General features: G+C 42.1%; 1 protein-coding gene across 9 annotated transcripts in view; it reads left to right on the forward strand.

The window, feature by feature from the left end:
• tlk1a (tousled-like kinase 1a) overlaps window positions 1-16,339 on the forward strand; it is a 184,374-nt gene that overhangs the window by 69,876 nt on the left and 98,159 nt on the right. For all 9 annotated transcript variants that reach the window (XR_013499538.1, XR_013499537.1, XM_078228368.1 and 6 more), the window contains exons 2-3: window positions 7,781-7,890; window positions 10,628-10,699. Coding sequence is in view for 7 of the 9 variants with exons in the window: in XM_078228371.1 (XP_078084497.1) it covers window positions 7,781-7,890; window positions 10,628-10,699 (182 nt within the window). In the remaining 2 variants the exon portion in view is untranslated. The remainder of the gene's footprint in view (window positions 1-7,780; window positions 7,891-10,627; window positions 10,700-16,339) is intronic.

The following is a 16,339-nucleotide window of genomic DNA, read 5'->3' on the forward strand; positions in this document are numbered from 1 at the left end:
TTAATGTACGTGAGTTTACAAACCAATTTTCTGCACAGAAATCATGTCCCAGCTTAACTCATAATAATTTAATGACCAGTTGGTTATGTTCAGACAATTTACTAGACTGACACTTTACAGACACTTTACTACTAGAAGGGGAAGTGAAGTTATTCAATTCAAACATGTGCAGAGTGATTGGTTCAGCTATGTCTCTGATTGTCAACTGCTTTTAAATCAGATATAAACTTAAATATTGTTAATTATGTAGATGTTTATGAGCTGGGACTTTTCAGATCATTTAATTTTATCTGGAGTCTTTACAGTCTGTCTTGGATTTTGAAAATTTTTAAAAAGATGACATCCATTGAAGTGATGAGAAATGGAAACATTCATTCTTAAGATTAGTTAAAATTAATTAAAGAAAGAATTGAAAACTTTTTTTCTCCTAGATGAGTTAACTGAGCTTAACCAATATAAAATGTATGTAACTTTCGACTAGTGTAATTCACTTGTTCATTTACTGTTCATAACTTGGCTTGGAGGTTAAAGTCTAATGAGATCCATGTTGTGCCATTCTGCTGTTTTTCAATGCCGATGTGGATTCTGAACAGAGACAGGATTAACTATTAGATAAAGTAATTTAAAGGAAGTTTTTATCTTCACTATTCTCTGTATAAGTGCTGAGATATTGGGCTATTAGTTGTGTAAAATGCATTAATGAAAAATATGCAGTTTTTAAAAAAGCTATATATAAAATAATCAGTCTTGTTAGAACAATCTTACCATTATGTCTGATTTGGAGATGAGCAGAGAAATGAACCTCTGTCTAATGTTTTTGCTCTTGTTTTTAAATGTGAAAAAACGTCATGCTTAGTTTTTTTTGGGTTGTGCTCATGAGAATTATATATTATGCAACAACCAATTTGTGGACGGTTACCTGTATATACACTTGTGAACTAACTTGTGTTCTTATCTAATACATTTGGTAGGAAGAATGAGGAGAGCTGATACAAACTAAATGGTACAATTTAAAGGGGCAGAGGAATTGACCCGAGGATGTATGTACTCAAATTTTTGAAAGTGACAGGCAAGCTGAGAGGTTTTTTCAGCTTAAAAAGCAGATGAGCTTCTTGATTTTATTAATATTGAAATAGTGCACAAAAGCAAGGGAGTTCTGCTAAAACTTTATAAAACGCTGCTTAACTGGGGAGTTGTCATCCATTTGATTGCTTGTTGCAGCTCTCCCATTGATGATGGCTCACCCATGGAATCTTCTACAAACTACTGGATGTTACAGGCTGTCAGCTGCCTCTGTGGATTCATGGTTGAGGAGTCATTAGAAATGTTCTTTCCAGTATTGTTGGATGGCATTAGAATAATGTGTATTGAATGTCAGAACTTTAGGTTGCCTTTTTTATGACTTGATGGCATGGATTGAAACTAACATTCTCAGCAGATATAAAAACAGAAAATGCTGGAAAACTCAGCAAGTCTGGCAGCACCTGTGGAGAGAGAAATAGTCAACATTTCAAGTCCAAGATGAATTCAGAAGTGCTTTGCTGTCATTCTCAGTAGACTCTTTCAGTATGTTTTAGATTCCTGTTTAAGGTAACCTGGAAACTGATGAAAGTAGGATTTAACAAGTATACCGTTTTGGATGCTATTGGGGGAGATGGGCTATCGGGATGACAGCAGCAGCAGCCAAAACAGTGGCACCACGACTGGCTCTGCTGTTAAGCAGGGAGGGATAAAGAGCACTAGAGCAATAGTTATAGGGGGTTCTATAGTTAGGGGTACAGATAGGCGTTTCGGTGGACGTGAAAGAGACTCCAGGATGGTATGTTGCCTCCCTGTTGCCAGGGTCTAGGATGTCTCTGAATGGACAGAAAGCATTCTGAAGGGAGAGGGTAAACAGCCAGAGGTCGTGGTACATATTGGTACTAACGATATAGGTAGGAGGAGTGATGAGGTCCTGCAGCAGCAGTTTAGGGAGTTGGGTAGAAAGTTAAAAAGCAGGACCTCGAGGTTGTAATCTCAGGATCTCTGTGCCACGTGCTAGTGAAGCTAGGAATAGAAAGATAGTGCAGCTCAACACGTGGCTAAACAGCTGGTGTAGGAGGGAGGGTTTCCGATATCTGGACCATTGGAGTCTCTTCCGGGGCAGATGGGACCTGTACAAAAAGGACGGGTTGCATCTAAACTGGAAGGGCATAAATATTCTGGCCGGGAGGTTTGCTAGTGTCACACGGGAGGATTTAAACTAGTTTGATAGGGGGGTGGGAACCAAAGCAAAGGTGAATTAGCTGAAGGGGAACCAGAGAGTAGGGCCTGTAAGACCCAAAGAAACAGCAGGCAGGGTGGGGTTGCTAATCAAAGAGGGTCTGATGGACTGAAGTGCATCTGTTTCAATGCAAGAAGTGGAACAGGTAAGGCAGATGAACTTATAATTAGTACTAGGAACTACGATGTTGTTGCCATTACAGAGACTTGGTTAAGGGAAGGACAGGATTGGCGGCTTAACATTCCAGGATACAGATGTTTCAGGCGGGATAGAGGGGGATGTAAAAGGGGGGGTGGGTTGCACTACTGCTTAAGGAGAATATCACAGTTGTACTCCGGGAGGACACCTTGGAGGGCTCATACAGCGAGGCAATATGGGTAGAGCTCAGGAATAGGAAAGGTGTAGTCACAATGTTGGGGGTTTACTATAGGCCACCCAACTGCCAGCGGGAGATAGAGGAACAGATATGTAGGCAGATTTTGGCAAGGTGTAAAAGTAACAGTGTTGTTGTGGTGGGAGATTTTAACTTCCCCCTATATTGATTGGGACTCACTTAGTGCTCGGGGCGTGGATGGGGCAGAGTTTGTAAGGAGCATCCAGGAGGGCTTCTTGAAACAGTATGTAGTCAGTCTAACTAGGGAAAGAGCCATACTGGACCTGGTATTGGGGAATGAGCCCAGCCAGGTGGTCGATATTTCAGTAGGGGAGCAGTTCAGGAACGGTGACCACAATTCAGTAAGCTTTAAGGTACTGATGGATAAAGATAAGTGTAGTCCTCAAATGAAGGTGCTAAATTGGGGGAAGGCTAATTACAACAATATTGGGCAGGAACTGAAGAATGTAGACTGGGGGCAGATGTTTGAGGGCAAATCAACATTTGGCATATGGGAGGCTTTCAAGTGTAAGTTGATAGGGATTCAGGACCGGCACATTCCTGTAAGGTTGAAGGATAAGTATGGCAAGTTTTGGGAACCTTGGATAACGAGAGATATTGTGAGCCTAGTCAAAGAGAAAAAGGAAGCATTTGTCAAAGCTAGGAGGCTGGGAACACACGAAGCAAGTGTAGAATACAAGGAAAGTAGAAAGAAACTTAAGTAAGGAGGGCTAAAAGAGGTCACAAAAAAGCATTGGTCAGCAGGATTAAGGAAAATCCCAAGGCTTTTTTATACATATGTAAAGAGCAAGAGGGTAGCCAGGGAGAGGGTTGGCCCACTCAAGGACAAGGGAGGGAATCTATGCGTGAAGCCAGAGGAAATGGATGAGGTATTAAATGAATACTTTGCATCAGTATTCACCAAAGAGAAGGACTTGGTGGATGGTGAGTCTGGGAAAGGATATGTAGATAGTTTGAGCCATGTTGAGATAAAAAAAGAGGTATTGGGGTCCTTGAGAAACAAGGCAGACAAGTCCCCAGGGCCTGATGGGATATACCCCAGAATACTGAGAGAGGCAAGGGAGGAAATTGCTGGGGCCTTGAGAGAAATCTTTGTGTCCTCACTGGCTACAGGGGAGGTCCCAGAGGATTGGAGAATAGCCAATGTTGTTCCTTTGTTTAAGAAGGGCAGCAAGAATAATCCAGGTAATTACAGGCCGGTGAGCCTTACGTCCAGTGGTAGGGAAATTATTGGAGAGGATTCTTCGAGATATGATTTATTCCCACTTGGAAATACGTGGACATATTAGTGAGAGGCAACATGGTTTTGTGAAGGGGAGGTTGTGTCTCATGAACTTGATCGAGTTTTTCGAGGAAGTGATGAAGATGATTGATGAGGGTAGGACAGTGGATGTAGTCTACATGGATTTCAGTAAGGGTTTTGACAAGGTCCCTCATGGCAGCCTGGTGCAGAAGGTGAAGTCGCATGGTATCAGAGGTGAGTTGGCAAGGTGGATACAAAACTGGCTCGGTCAAAGAAGACAGAGGGTAGCAGTGGAAGGGTGCGTTTCTGACTGGTTGGCTGTGACAAGTGGCGTTCCTCAGGGATTAGTGCTGGGTGGGATCTTTGCCGTTTGTAATATAAATGATTTGGAGGAAAATGTAACTGGTTTGATTAGTAAGTTTGCGGACGACACAAAGGTTGGTGGATTTGCAGATAGCGATGAGGACCATCAGAGGATACAGCAGGATATAGATCAGTTGGAAACTTGGGCGGAGAGATGGCAGATGGAGTTTAATCCGGACAAATGTGAGGTAATGCATTTTGGAAGGTCTAATACAGATAGGAAATGTACAATAAATGGCAGAACCCTTAAGAGTATTGATAGGCAAAGGAATCTGGGTGTACAGGTACACAGGTCATTGAAAGTGGCAATGCAGGTGGAGAAGGTAGTCAAGAAGGCATACGGCATGCTTGCCTTCATCGACCGGGATATTGAGTTTAAAAATTGGCAAGTCATGTTGCAGCTTTAGGCTTAGTTAGGCTGCACTTGGAATATAGTGTTCAATTCTGGTCGCCACACTACCAGAAGGATGTGGAGGCTTTGGAGAGGGTTCAGAAAAGATTTACCAGGCTGTTGCCTGGTATGGAGGGCATTAGCTATGAGGAGAGGTTGGAGAAACTTGGTTTGTTCTCACTGGAACGACGGAGGTTGAGGGGCGACCTGATCGAAGTCTACAAGATTATGAGAGGCATGGACAGAGTGGATAGTCAGAAGCATTTTCCCAGGGTGGAAGAGTCAATTACTAGGGGGCACAGGTTTAAGGTGCGAGGGGCAAGGTTTAAAGGAGATGTACGAGGCAGATATTTTACAGAGTAGTGGGTGCCTGGAACTCGTTGTCGGGGGAGGTAGTGGAAGCGGATACGGTAGTGACTTTTAAGGGGCGTCTTGACAAATACATGAATAGGATGGGAATAGAAGGATATGGTCCCCGGAAGGGTAGGGGGTTTTAGTTCAGTCGGGCAGCATGGTCGGTGCAGACTTGGAGAGCTGAAGGGGGCCTGTTCCTGTGCTGTAATTTTCTTTGTTCTTTGTTCTAGTGGGTTTGATTTTTTTATTGTTTTTGCTGTAAAGTATTGAGACAATGCTGATTGGAGAGTGTGGCAGTTTTTCTGTACTCTCTGTGCTTTGATATAATTGACTTACCTGGATAGTCACATGAGCAGCCTGGGAATGGAGGGATACAAACGATTGGTCTAGTTGGACCAAGGAGCGGCACAGGCTTGGAGGCCGAAGGGCCTGTTTCCTGTGCTGTACTGTTCTTTGTTCTTTGAAGAGGTATGTTAAAACTTAACCAAATTGAAGTAGAAATTTGGGGCTGAATAATGTTTAAGCCTATTGTTGTCTTTGGTAGCTGATAATGTTGGAGAAGCACAGCGATCCCGATCAATTTACAAGTAACTTGTATTTACATAGTACTTTTAACATGGTAAAATGTTCTCGGATGGAAGTGGTAATTAACCAAATTTGACACCAAGTCACACAAGGAACATCACGTTATGCTAGGTGACTAAAATTATAGACAAAGTAAGTTCTAAGTAGTGTCTTCATGGGGAAGAGAGAGCTATGGAAGTGGAGAGATTTGGGGGGAAATTCCTGAGCCTGAGGCCTAGACAATTGAAAACGTAGTCAGCGTTTGGGGGACTGATTAAAATCAGGGCTGTTGATGAAAGCAGAATTTGAGGAGTGCACAGATCTTGGAATGTCGTGGGTCTAGAGGAGTTTAAAAAGATGAGGGGCAAGGTCATAAAGGTATTTGAAAACCAGAATAAGTATTTTAAATAAAAGCAAATTACTGTGAATGCTGGAATCTGAAACCAAAAGAGAAAATGCTGAAAAATCTCAGCAGGTCTGGCAGCATCTGTAAGGTGAGAAAAGAGCTGACGTTTCGAGTTCAGACGACCCTTTGTCAAAGCGATAAGTATTTTAAAACAAGGTACCATAGGACCAGGAGCCAATGTCAGTGAGCATGTGAATGGAACTTGGTACATGTTGGAGTATGAGCAGTAGGTTTGGATCAGCTCAAGTTTATGGAATGTGAAAAATGGGAGTCTGATCAGGGGAGTATTAGAAATGTCAAATATTGAGATAGCAAAGATGTAAAGATGAGGGTGTGAGCAGCAGATGAGCTGTAGTACAGCTGGAGATGGGTGATGTTTTAAGGAGCTGAAATTAGGTAGTTTTGATAATGGAATGGATATGTGATTGGAACTGCATCAAATAAGGAGGTCACGATTATGAATGGTTTGCTCCAGCCCCAGACAAGTGTGCGGTGAGATGATGGAATTTGGTGCTTAGGGTATGAAGCTTGTTGCAGGAACTGAAGACTGTTTTTGGTCTCCCCAGTAGTTAGAGAAAATTTCTGCTAATCTAGTGCTAGATGTTGGACAAGCCATGTGACAAAATTGGAGACAGTGAAGTAATAGAAAGAAGTACTGGTGATGTGTAGCCCAACTGCGTACATTAATTTGCAGCTTCTGAAAATGGTTACTCAATCCTACACTAGCAATCCCTTTGGTTGTACATGATTTTGCATTGGGAAAGTCTGCAAATTCAAAAGTGCAAAGGTCAGGTTAGGGGCATGGACAGAGTGAATAGTCAGAAGCTTTTTCCCCAGGGTGCAAGAGGCAATTAGAAGGCATAGGTTTAAGGGGCAAGGAGATGTATGAGGCAAGTGTTTTTACACAGAAGGTGGTGGGTGCCTGGAACTTGCTGCTGGGGGAGTAGTAGAAGCAGATACAATAGTGACTTTTAAGGGGCGTCTTGACAAATACATCAGTAGGATGGGAATAAAGAGATATGGTCCCTGGAAGAGTAGGGGGTTTAGTTCAGATGGGCAGCATAGTCGGTGCTGGCTTGGAGGGCTGAAGGGCCTGTTCCTGTGCTGTAATTTTCTTTGTTCTTAGTTCTGTGTTTGTCTTGCAAGCCTTTTTTTTATATATTCCCTTCCTCCAAACCCAAGTAATCAACATTTATGATAGAAAATTTTAACTGGCTTATCTCCACTTTGTGACAAATCCCATTAACTGATCCAGATGAGGAATTCCTGCTTTGCTTAATTCTGTAGTTTGTTACATTACAGCTCTACCAGGTGTGAATATTAAACAATTATAACTAATTCTGCATGGAAGATGTAGTCTGGTTCATGAATGCAATATTAGTGCAAACCCCACTTTTTGTTTCAATTACATGCACAATTGAGAGGTAAAGGAGAGAAGATTGCTTTATGCATGTACCTCCAAATAATCTGCTTTTTTTATCTTTTTAGTTTTCAAATAAAACACGAGTGATAGAAGCAATGAGTTTTTTTTCATCTTGTATTTTAAGCACATTTCTGTAACAGCGGAGAAGTAGTAAGTGGGGTAAGGAAGAGTAGAATTTGGCTGGAGGGGGGAGTTGTGAATTACTAAACATTATTTACAGTCACATTTTTGGTTATTTGTTTGGTTAGCATCTTAATATCTATAATATTTTCTATTTGTGCAATAATCTAAAATTTCGTTTTCTAAACTTGTCGGAATGTTGACAGAAAATACTTTCTTACAGAGTAAAGCTATTTAACCTAATATATTCTATTTAAAGGTGCAATGGAAGAACTTCATAGCCTGGATCCTCGACGGCAGGAATTGCTGGAGGCAAGGTTTACAGGCGGTGTGAGTACTGGGAGTGGAAGTGGAAGCACAGGAGCTAAAGTAAGCCTCTTTCATTTCATAGTTTGTTTAGGGGAGGGTATTGCAGAGATGGAAGTTGAAATCTGATGATATCTCCATATGTGGCTTAGTGTCATTCTTTGTTTTATAATACTCATGTGAAGGGCCTTGGTATGTTTCATTATGTTAAAGGTGCTACGTGAATATAAATTGCTAAATTTGGGAAAATTACGTTCTATCATGTGACTAGAGGATCACATGATTTAATTTTGTGTTTAAAAATACAATTAAAAAAAACTCACCCCTTAATAAAAGTCTAATATGCATTGTTTGCTTAGGGTTGTTGAAGTCAACTAGATATCCTGATGGCCCCAGTTTGTAGTATAATACAATTTTATCTAGTTTGGTCAGCTGTTCTAGAAACGAGCTGTAAATCGGCATTCAGGTAGAAAGCAGTAAAGTACTGCAGAGCAGTGAGGATACCCTTCCTTACTTGGTTGGGGATTTTAGTCCATTTAATTTTGAACCATTTCTCTGGAATAGTTGCTTATCAACAATAAGCTACTTCAAGTACAGTGATTCATATCTCTTGTGTTTTATTTCTGTGTTATTTAAGTTAAGCCAAGTTAAGTACATCTCCAGCCAAGCTGAAGCTAGGTTCTGCAAGTTGCTATGGTTATCTATTCTTTACCGTATGGCCCTTAACCAGGTGTTACCTCATGGTTCGCACGGTAGCACAGTGGTTAGCACTGCTGCTTCACAGCTCCAGGGTCCCGGGTTCGATTCCCGGCTCGGGTCACTATCTGTGTGGAGTTTGCACATTCTCCTCGTGCCTGCGTGAGTTTCCTCCGGGTGCTCCGGTTTCCTCTCACAGTCCAAAGATGTGCGGGTTAGGTTGATTGGCCAGGTTAAAAATTGCCCCTTAGAGTCCTGAGATGCGTAGGTTAGTGGGATTAGCGGGTAAATATGTGGGGGTAGGGCCTGGGTGGGATTGTGGTCGGTGCAGACTCGATGGGCCGAATGGCCTCCTTCTACACTGTAGGGTATCTATGATTCTATGATTTCAGTCTGCATGGAGTTAATTTACCATTCTTAATTAAAGTGTTTAAGGATAGATATATTTTGGCACGTTTCTAAACAACACAAGTAATGTCAGTGAGATAAATGTGATATTGGAATTCTGACCACAAATATGAGGATTATCAGCCACTAAAATTGTTTATAATCCAGTGAAAGATCCGTAACATTTTGTTTTAAATAGACAAAGTTTGAAATCCCAGTTACCCACGAGGAGAATAAAACCACACTATTCCATGGTTTAAAAACAACTTTACTCTTTTACTCTAACATTCACAATTAACAGGAGGTAAATTTGAATTAACAGGCCAGCTGTGGTTCAACACACCATAATGCACATTAAGGGCAGGTGCAACCAAGACAGAAATCATGGATTTCTCAGCAATCCACCAGTGGCCACTGAGAGCTACAAAACCTGATTAGAAATCTGTCTCCCTTGCAAGGGATTTCAACTCTTCACTTTTAAAGATCTAGCCTCTGAATTCCAATAAAACGCTACTGGACTCAAACTGCCTCGCCAAATGCCCCCTACCCCCGCCAATGGTTGTCTATCCTCTTAAGATTGCGTCCCATGGGATTCACAAAGCTGAACTCCCATCTCTAATTACCTGCTCATTTACAATGCTTTTGCAAACCGCTAGCTTCACCTAAGCTAGCACTGCCCCAGAATTTCTCCGAACTCCATTTCCAAGCTGCACTGAGCTTTAAGTGACTCCTAGGGCTACTTCTGAGCCCTCACTCACTCCAGTATGGAACCAGTGACCTGCCACCTTCTCAACTCCCCAGGAAATTTCCTGAGCCTTAACTGCACTGATGGCTCCCAGGGCTGCTTTATGAGCTGCAAACCGCACAAGGTTAAAACTGCAATTATTTTCCCCTCCCACCAAACGCACACATATATTGAAACCAGAGACCATTCTTAACCTTCGCCCATCTCCATGATGACATAATCTTTCAAAGTTCATTGAACGCTTTTAAACTGATTTAGCCCTAACTCCCAAAACAAAACATCTTTCTAGACAACAGTCTTTTGCAAGCAATGTAGACATCCCATCCCCTCTCCAGCTAAGTACGCTCAGCTGCTGTTTTATGATCCTACCTTTATAGCTATGAACTGATTGAAAATTAGTCTGACAGTAATGGTAACTGTGACAGCTATCGTCAATTGCAAAAACCCATCTGGCTCACTATTGTCCTTTAGGGAAGGAAATCTGTCATCTTTGGCTGGTTTGGCCTACATGTGACTTCAGACCCACAGCAATGTAGTTGACTCTTACCTGCCGTCTGAAACGCCTTAGCAAGCCATTCAGCTTAAGAGCAATTCAGGATGGGCAGCAAATGCTGGCCTTGCCAGCGATGCTCATATACCATGACACAATAAAGAAAAGAAAATCTGCAAGTTCACAAAACACTGAGTGTTATTAAGTGTAATAGACTCCAAGTTGCTTTAATTACATTTATCCCATTTTCTCCAGTTTAACTTTAATCTTCCCAGAACTAAACACTACCTCTGAAATGATAACTTGAACCATGAACTAGATATTCAAACTAGCAACAAAACTAATAAACAGTGCACAAAGGTGAATGATTAGAACACAAATTTTAAAATTTACATAAGTGGGTAAATGGAGGTGTATATTTCTTCTGTAATTTGCTTTTTAATTCCTTGTTTTCACTAATTTTTGTTTACTTTTCAAAACAGGCTTTCACAAATAATGAATGTTCGAACCACAGTTTTGGAAGTCTTGGATCGTTAAGTGACAAAGAGTCAGAGGTATGTATGGAGTTTAATTTTTTTTTGGTTTAGCCTACACTTGGGGCTTATGGGTTTGGAATTCACATTTAACTTTGGAAAGTAATGTACTATGCATCTTAATCAAAATTGCTGTTCTCAACCACGTTAAGGGCGTTTTCTTAAAGTTGCCCGTGAACGTAGAATTTGTTTATGTAGATGCATTTTAATTTTTGGTTCAATTTTTAAAAAGTAACCCAGGAGACAAATTTTAATCTTAAATAAGGTAAAGGTTACCCTGAAAGTTACTTGAGTCAAAAGTGACAAAGTTATTAACTAGAAAATGCCGATAAAGGAAAAATGCTTAGATGAGATTTCAAATTAATCTCTGAGGTATTGTTTTGGGCATGTTGCTTGAGTTCCTTCCTTTCAGAAGTGAAGGGATTGAAACTTGAGGTTCAGTTAGCAGCTACAAGAGTTTCTATAATCAACCAGTTAGTGTTTACTTTTTGGGTGGATTCAGCAGGTTTTTGGGAGAGCAAGGCAAGATTTCCTGTTCCTTACTAATTCCAGTCATAGTCACGGTGTTTGCCGATTGCCTGGACCTTTTTTGATTTGATTTCTTAATATCTTCTTCTTTGTTCTCCCTTGGCACAGAGCCCTCGCTGAAGTTTTTTCTGAGTTGTTTGAGGTTCTGCACCCAAAATGGCCATTCACAACCTGTCTTTAAACAGTTCCAGAACTTAAGGCTGCTATCCCAAATTGTCAAATCATGCTGCCATATTAGGTGTTGGGTTAGCATGGGGACATCCCATTCATTTTCTTTTAGCTGAGGTAATGCACCTTTTAAATGTCTTAGCCATTCACATAAATGGTTCTCATTCTCCCAGGTTTAAGGAAATGGGAAAGAGCTATTCACATTCCAAGAGAAGCCATAATGAGTTTGTTTACCTCTGTGGAAATGCATAAATGTCTACATGTCTGGATATGTTTTCCTATAATCCATTTAAAGCTTTCTGGAAGCTTGACCATGTTGAAGCTGAAAAGTTAGGTGACTTTGGCAGCCATCTTTCAGGCTTTTTGTGTCCATTAGCTTTTTTTCCACAAAAAATTATCAGAGCTATACATTTGTGATGCAGGAAAAACTTTCTAGGGAGAAGTTAATCAGTTAGGTTCCTTTTGTGTTTTTAATACCCAGTTACAAACACATAAATAGGTCTCAAGCTTCACGGTGCAATCTTGATGTTGAAATGGGGCACATCAAAACCATCATGCCTGATAATGGCTACCCTGATCAGATCATTGTTCGCTGTATATCGTGTAAACTCATGAATGGGCCTGAGGCTGCCACTTTTGGTCTGAAAAGTGCCCGTCTACCCTGGATTACTTTGGACAGATAAGGTTTCTCAAAACTTTGTACAGTCAAAGCTAGCCCTTTCACGCTGTTACTTTGCAGTAGCAATACAAGTGGTATTCTGCACTAACGGGATGCTGTCGTCAGGCCAAAAAGATATTATTCCCTTAATACGAATGAGAAATGTGGCATATGAATGTCAGTGCCGGTGTGATGCCAGCTAGGTAGGCTATACATCCCAGCGGCTGGCAGATCGTATCAAACAACTCCTGCTGTTTACAACAAGCAAAATACGCACTGTACTTAACCAGCCTCTGCTTGCAAAACTCAAAATAATATTCTGACATTAGATGTGACTCAGTGATTGGGCAGTACTTGTTGAACAATTCTGATTGTGCTAAGAATTACAACGTCAACCAATTTAATATTATCAGTCGGATTCAGTGTGGCACACATACATGATTATCCAACTCGTGGCCAATGCCATCCCTGACCGTAAGACAGTTGTGCTCTGATCTGATGGGACTCGTGGTCTCGGAGGTGCAGATGTGCAATGAACTGCTGGGATGGAATTTCACATTGACCCCCAAGCCCTGACCTCTTGCTGGGGAGTCAGAGCCTCATAACCGGAGCTGACTTGCGGAAATGCCTTTGGTGCCCTTTAGCACTGCATAGCAGGTTTTTCTGAATGCGCTGCTGCTGCACACACTTCATCTCCTTGTCCTCGCCCAGTGCCCTCGCCCGGCGGCGGAAGACCTCGGTGGCGGTGCCTCTTCGTGGGAGTCCTCCCCCTTGCCGTTGGGAACCTTTGGTGGAGGGTGTGGCATGCAACAGTCCCATACAATGGCAGGATGTGTCGGTTCATGGGCTAACAAGGTGTCTGCATTTTTTTGCAGCCTTGTGTAATCCTTGGACCACCTATATGTAAGTTTTAATAGACTGCACCTCCTTTTCTGTTATTTGAAAACCTTTTATTACAGTTTTCCACACACTTCTGTCCCACGATCCTGATTTATGGGCACCCAGTGTGGAGAGGGGTGGGGAAGGAGGAGGGCCTCTTCCTGGACCTGGCCAAACAAGTCCAGGCAGTGGGCAATGGAGGTAGTCATCCGGTCCAACTGTCTGCCCTGCTACCGTGACTAAATTTGTGGCTGGATGTCCCTGGAGTGGGAGCACATGGTGTCTGCCAGTAGCATCGAGAGATCCATGCCTGGTGGGCACTATGGGGACTGGGTGTTTTATTGACCTGTTTAAAGTTTATTTTACCATTTGATTTTGTTTAATGCAGTATCCTTTTAAGGGGCTGCTCATTTTATTGCCCCTCAATTTGTTTAATTTAGTTTAATTGGTTCAACCCAAAATAGTACCCCATGCCATCAAAGGCAGATCATGCCTTACAAGCCTGGTTGAATTTTTTGAGGATGTGACTAAACACATTGATGAAGGAAGAGCAGTAGATGTAGTATATATGGACTTCAGCAAGGCATTTGATAAGGTGTCCCATGCAAGGCTTATTGAGAAAGTGAGGGGGCATGGGATCCAAGGAGACATTGCTTTGTGGATCCAGAACTGGCTTGCCCACAGAAGGCAAAGAGTGGTTATAGATGGGTCATATTCTGAATGGAGGTCGGTCACCAGTGGAGTGCCCCAGGGATCTGTTCTGGGACCCTTACTGTTTTTATAAATGACCTGGATGAGGAAGTGGAGGGATGAGTTGGTAAGTTTGCTGATGACACAAAGGTGTTGTGGATAGTGTGGAGGGATGTCAGAAGTTGCAGCGAGACATTGATAGGATGCAAGACTGGGCGGAGAAGTGGCAGATAGAGTTTAACCCAGATAAGTGTGAGGTGGTTCATTTTGGCGGGCAAATAGGATGGCGGATATAATAATGCTAGGACTCTTGGCAGAGTGGAAGATCAGAAGGACCTTGGGGTCTGAGTTCATAGGACGCTCAAAGCAGCTGTGCAGATTGAGGCTGTGGTTAAGAAGGCGTATGATGTACTGGCCTTCATCAATCGAGGAATTGAGTTTGAGTCGTGAGATAATGTTGTAGCTATATAGGATCCTGGTCAGACCCCACTTGGAGTACTGTGCTCAGTTCTGGTCGCCTCATTACAGGAAGGATGTTGAAGCCATTGAAAGGGTGCAGAGGAGATTTACAAGGATGATGCCTGGGTTGGGGGGGGCATGCCTTATGAGGATAGGTTGAGTGAGCTCGGCCTTTTCTCCTTGGAGAGACGAAGGATGAGGGGTGACCTGATAGAAGTGTATAAGATGTTGAGAGGTATTGATTGAGTGGACAGTCAGAGGCTTTTTCCTAGGGCTGAAATGGTTGCCACAAGAGCTCACAGGTTTAAGGTGCTGGAGAGTAGGTACAGAGGAGATGTCAGGGGTAGGTTTTTCACTCAGAGGGTGGTGGGCGCGTGGAATGGGCTGCCAGCAATGGTGGTGGAGGTGGATTCGATAGGGTCTTTTAAGAGACTTTTAGATAAGTACATGGAACTTAGTAAGATAGAGGGTTATAGGTAAGCCTAGTAATCGCTAAGGTAGGGACATGTTCGGCACAACTTTGTGGGCTGAAGGGCCTGTATTGTGCTGCAGTTTTTTCTATGTTTCTATGGCGGAATCTACATATATTTACACACGACTTTGTCCTTTGACAGAAAGAACATGCCTTTTTCAACAAAAAGACTTGGACAACCGTTTCTTGGTTTATTCCCCGTGGCAATACCTTGATTGGCCAGAGTTCACCTACCCGGTTTGAATTTGAACAAAAGCGTGGCAGTTAACTTGTTCCCTGGTGCATTCTCCATGGCCGCGCCTCTACTAATCAGAGTCCAGTTGCCAACCAATCAGCGCTCTCTTCTCGTGCAGTCTAAATTGTTGTTCCCCTTACTATTGGTATTCTTGGGATCTGTCCTGATAGTGCAACACAATTTTGTTTCTGGTTAGTTTTTAATTGTGGAAACCAAATTGAAATGTATTTTTGAGTGGGGAAGGATGGGGTGTATGGTGGGAGTGATGATACGGCAGACCAGTATTATCCCAACAGTAATTCTGAAAAACATGATGCATAGTTTATAATTGAGACACATTGACCCATGTGTATTACGCATTTTAAACTAATATTTAACTGTAGTTTGCAAAATATAAATTTGCTATTAAGGTATTTTGGAAACTCTGGACAGGACAAATGAGCATTTTCTTCAGATATCTAAATTGGATTCGGCAGTAAAGGTTGTTCAGCATCGACCCCAAAGAAAGTTGCTGCAACAATGTGACGATCTCAGTGATGGTGATTTCCCCTTGATGGCAGTTTGAGCAGGCATGGAGTCAAGGGTATCTCTAGGTGTCTAGCAGTAGTGATGCCTTCAAATAGGGCAAGCAGCCAATCCCATTCAAGTGTTCTCACCGGCAACATACCTGAAAGTAAAAAACAGTCTCCTTTTAAAGTGCACTGAAATTTCACCTTGAATTAAAATTTTAACTAAGCAGTTTAAATGATTGAGACAAATAAATGAAATTAAGGTCAGAGTTGAAGTGCTGGTAAATCCCATTTTTCTAAGTACCGTTTTACTGGAAATGCCGGTTTTATGGAATGTCAGTGATTGTGTTTTAAACTGACAGTTACGCATGCTGTGGTGCTGGTTTATTCTCCTCAAACGCATGAAATCACTTGAACACACACCTCCCTGTTCAATAATCAACATATTTATTTCCCATGGCCTCCAATGCTAATATCTCTGTGCATTTTACTAGGCGGCACGGTAGCACAGTGGCTAGCATTGCTGCTTCACAGCTCCAGGGACCTGGGTTCGATTCCTGACTTGGGTCACTGTCTGTATGGAATTTGCACATTCTCCTCATGTCTGCGTGGGTTTCCTCCGGGTGCTCCGGTTTCCTCCCACAGTCCAAAGATGTGTGGGTTAGGTTGATTGGCCATGCTAAAATTGCCCTTAGTATCCTGAGATGCATAGGTTAGAGGGATTAGTGGGTAAATATGTAGGGATATGGGGGTAGGGCCTGAGTGGGATTGTGGTCGGTGCAGACTCGATGGGCTGAATGGCCTCTTTCTGTACTGTAGGATTTCTATGTTCTATAAACTATATTTCTAAGGGCGAACTACACAACCGGTTTTAAAGAAAACCCTTTTTGAAGGAATGAACATGGTCCCGACCCATTTTGTAAAAATGGAATTTACCTGTAGAAGCAAATATTTAAAAATATTATTTCAAAAAAGTGAATTTGTTTTATTATAATGGGGAAATGTGACATTCCATAACAATGACTTTAGGTTTTCAAGGCCAATGTATTCAATAGGAGTTATG

The sequence above is a fragment of the Mustelus asterias genome, chromosome 14 (genome assembly GCF_964213995.1).
Source record: "Mustelus asterias chromosome 14, sMusAst1.hap1.1, whole genome shotgun sequence".
NCBI lineage: Eukaryota > Metazoa > Chordata > Chondrichthyes > Carcharhiniformes > Triakidae > Mustelus > Mustelus asterias.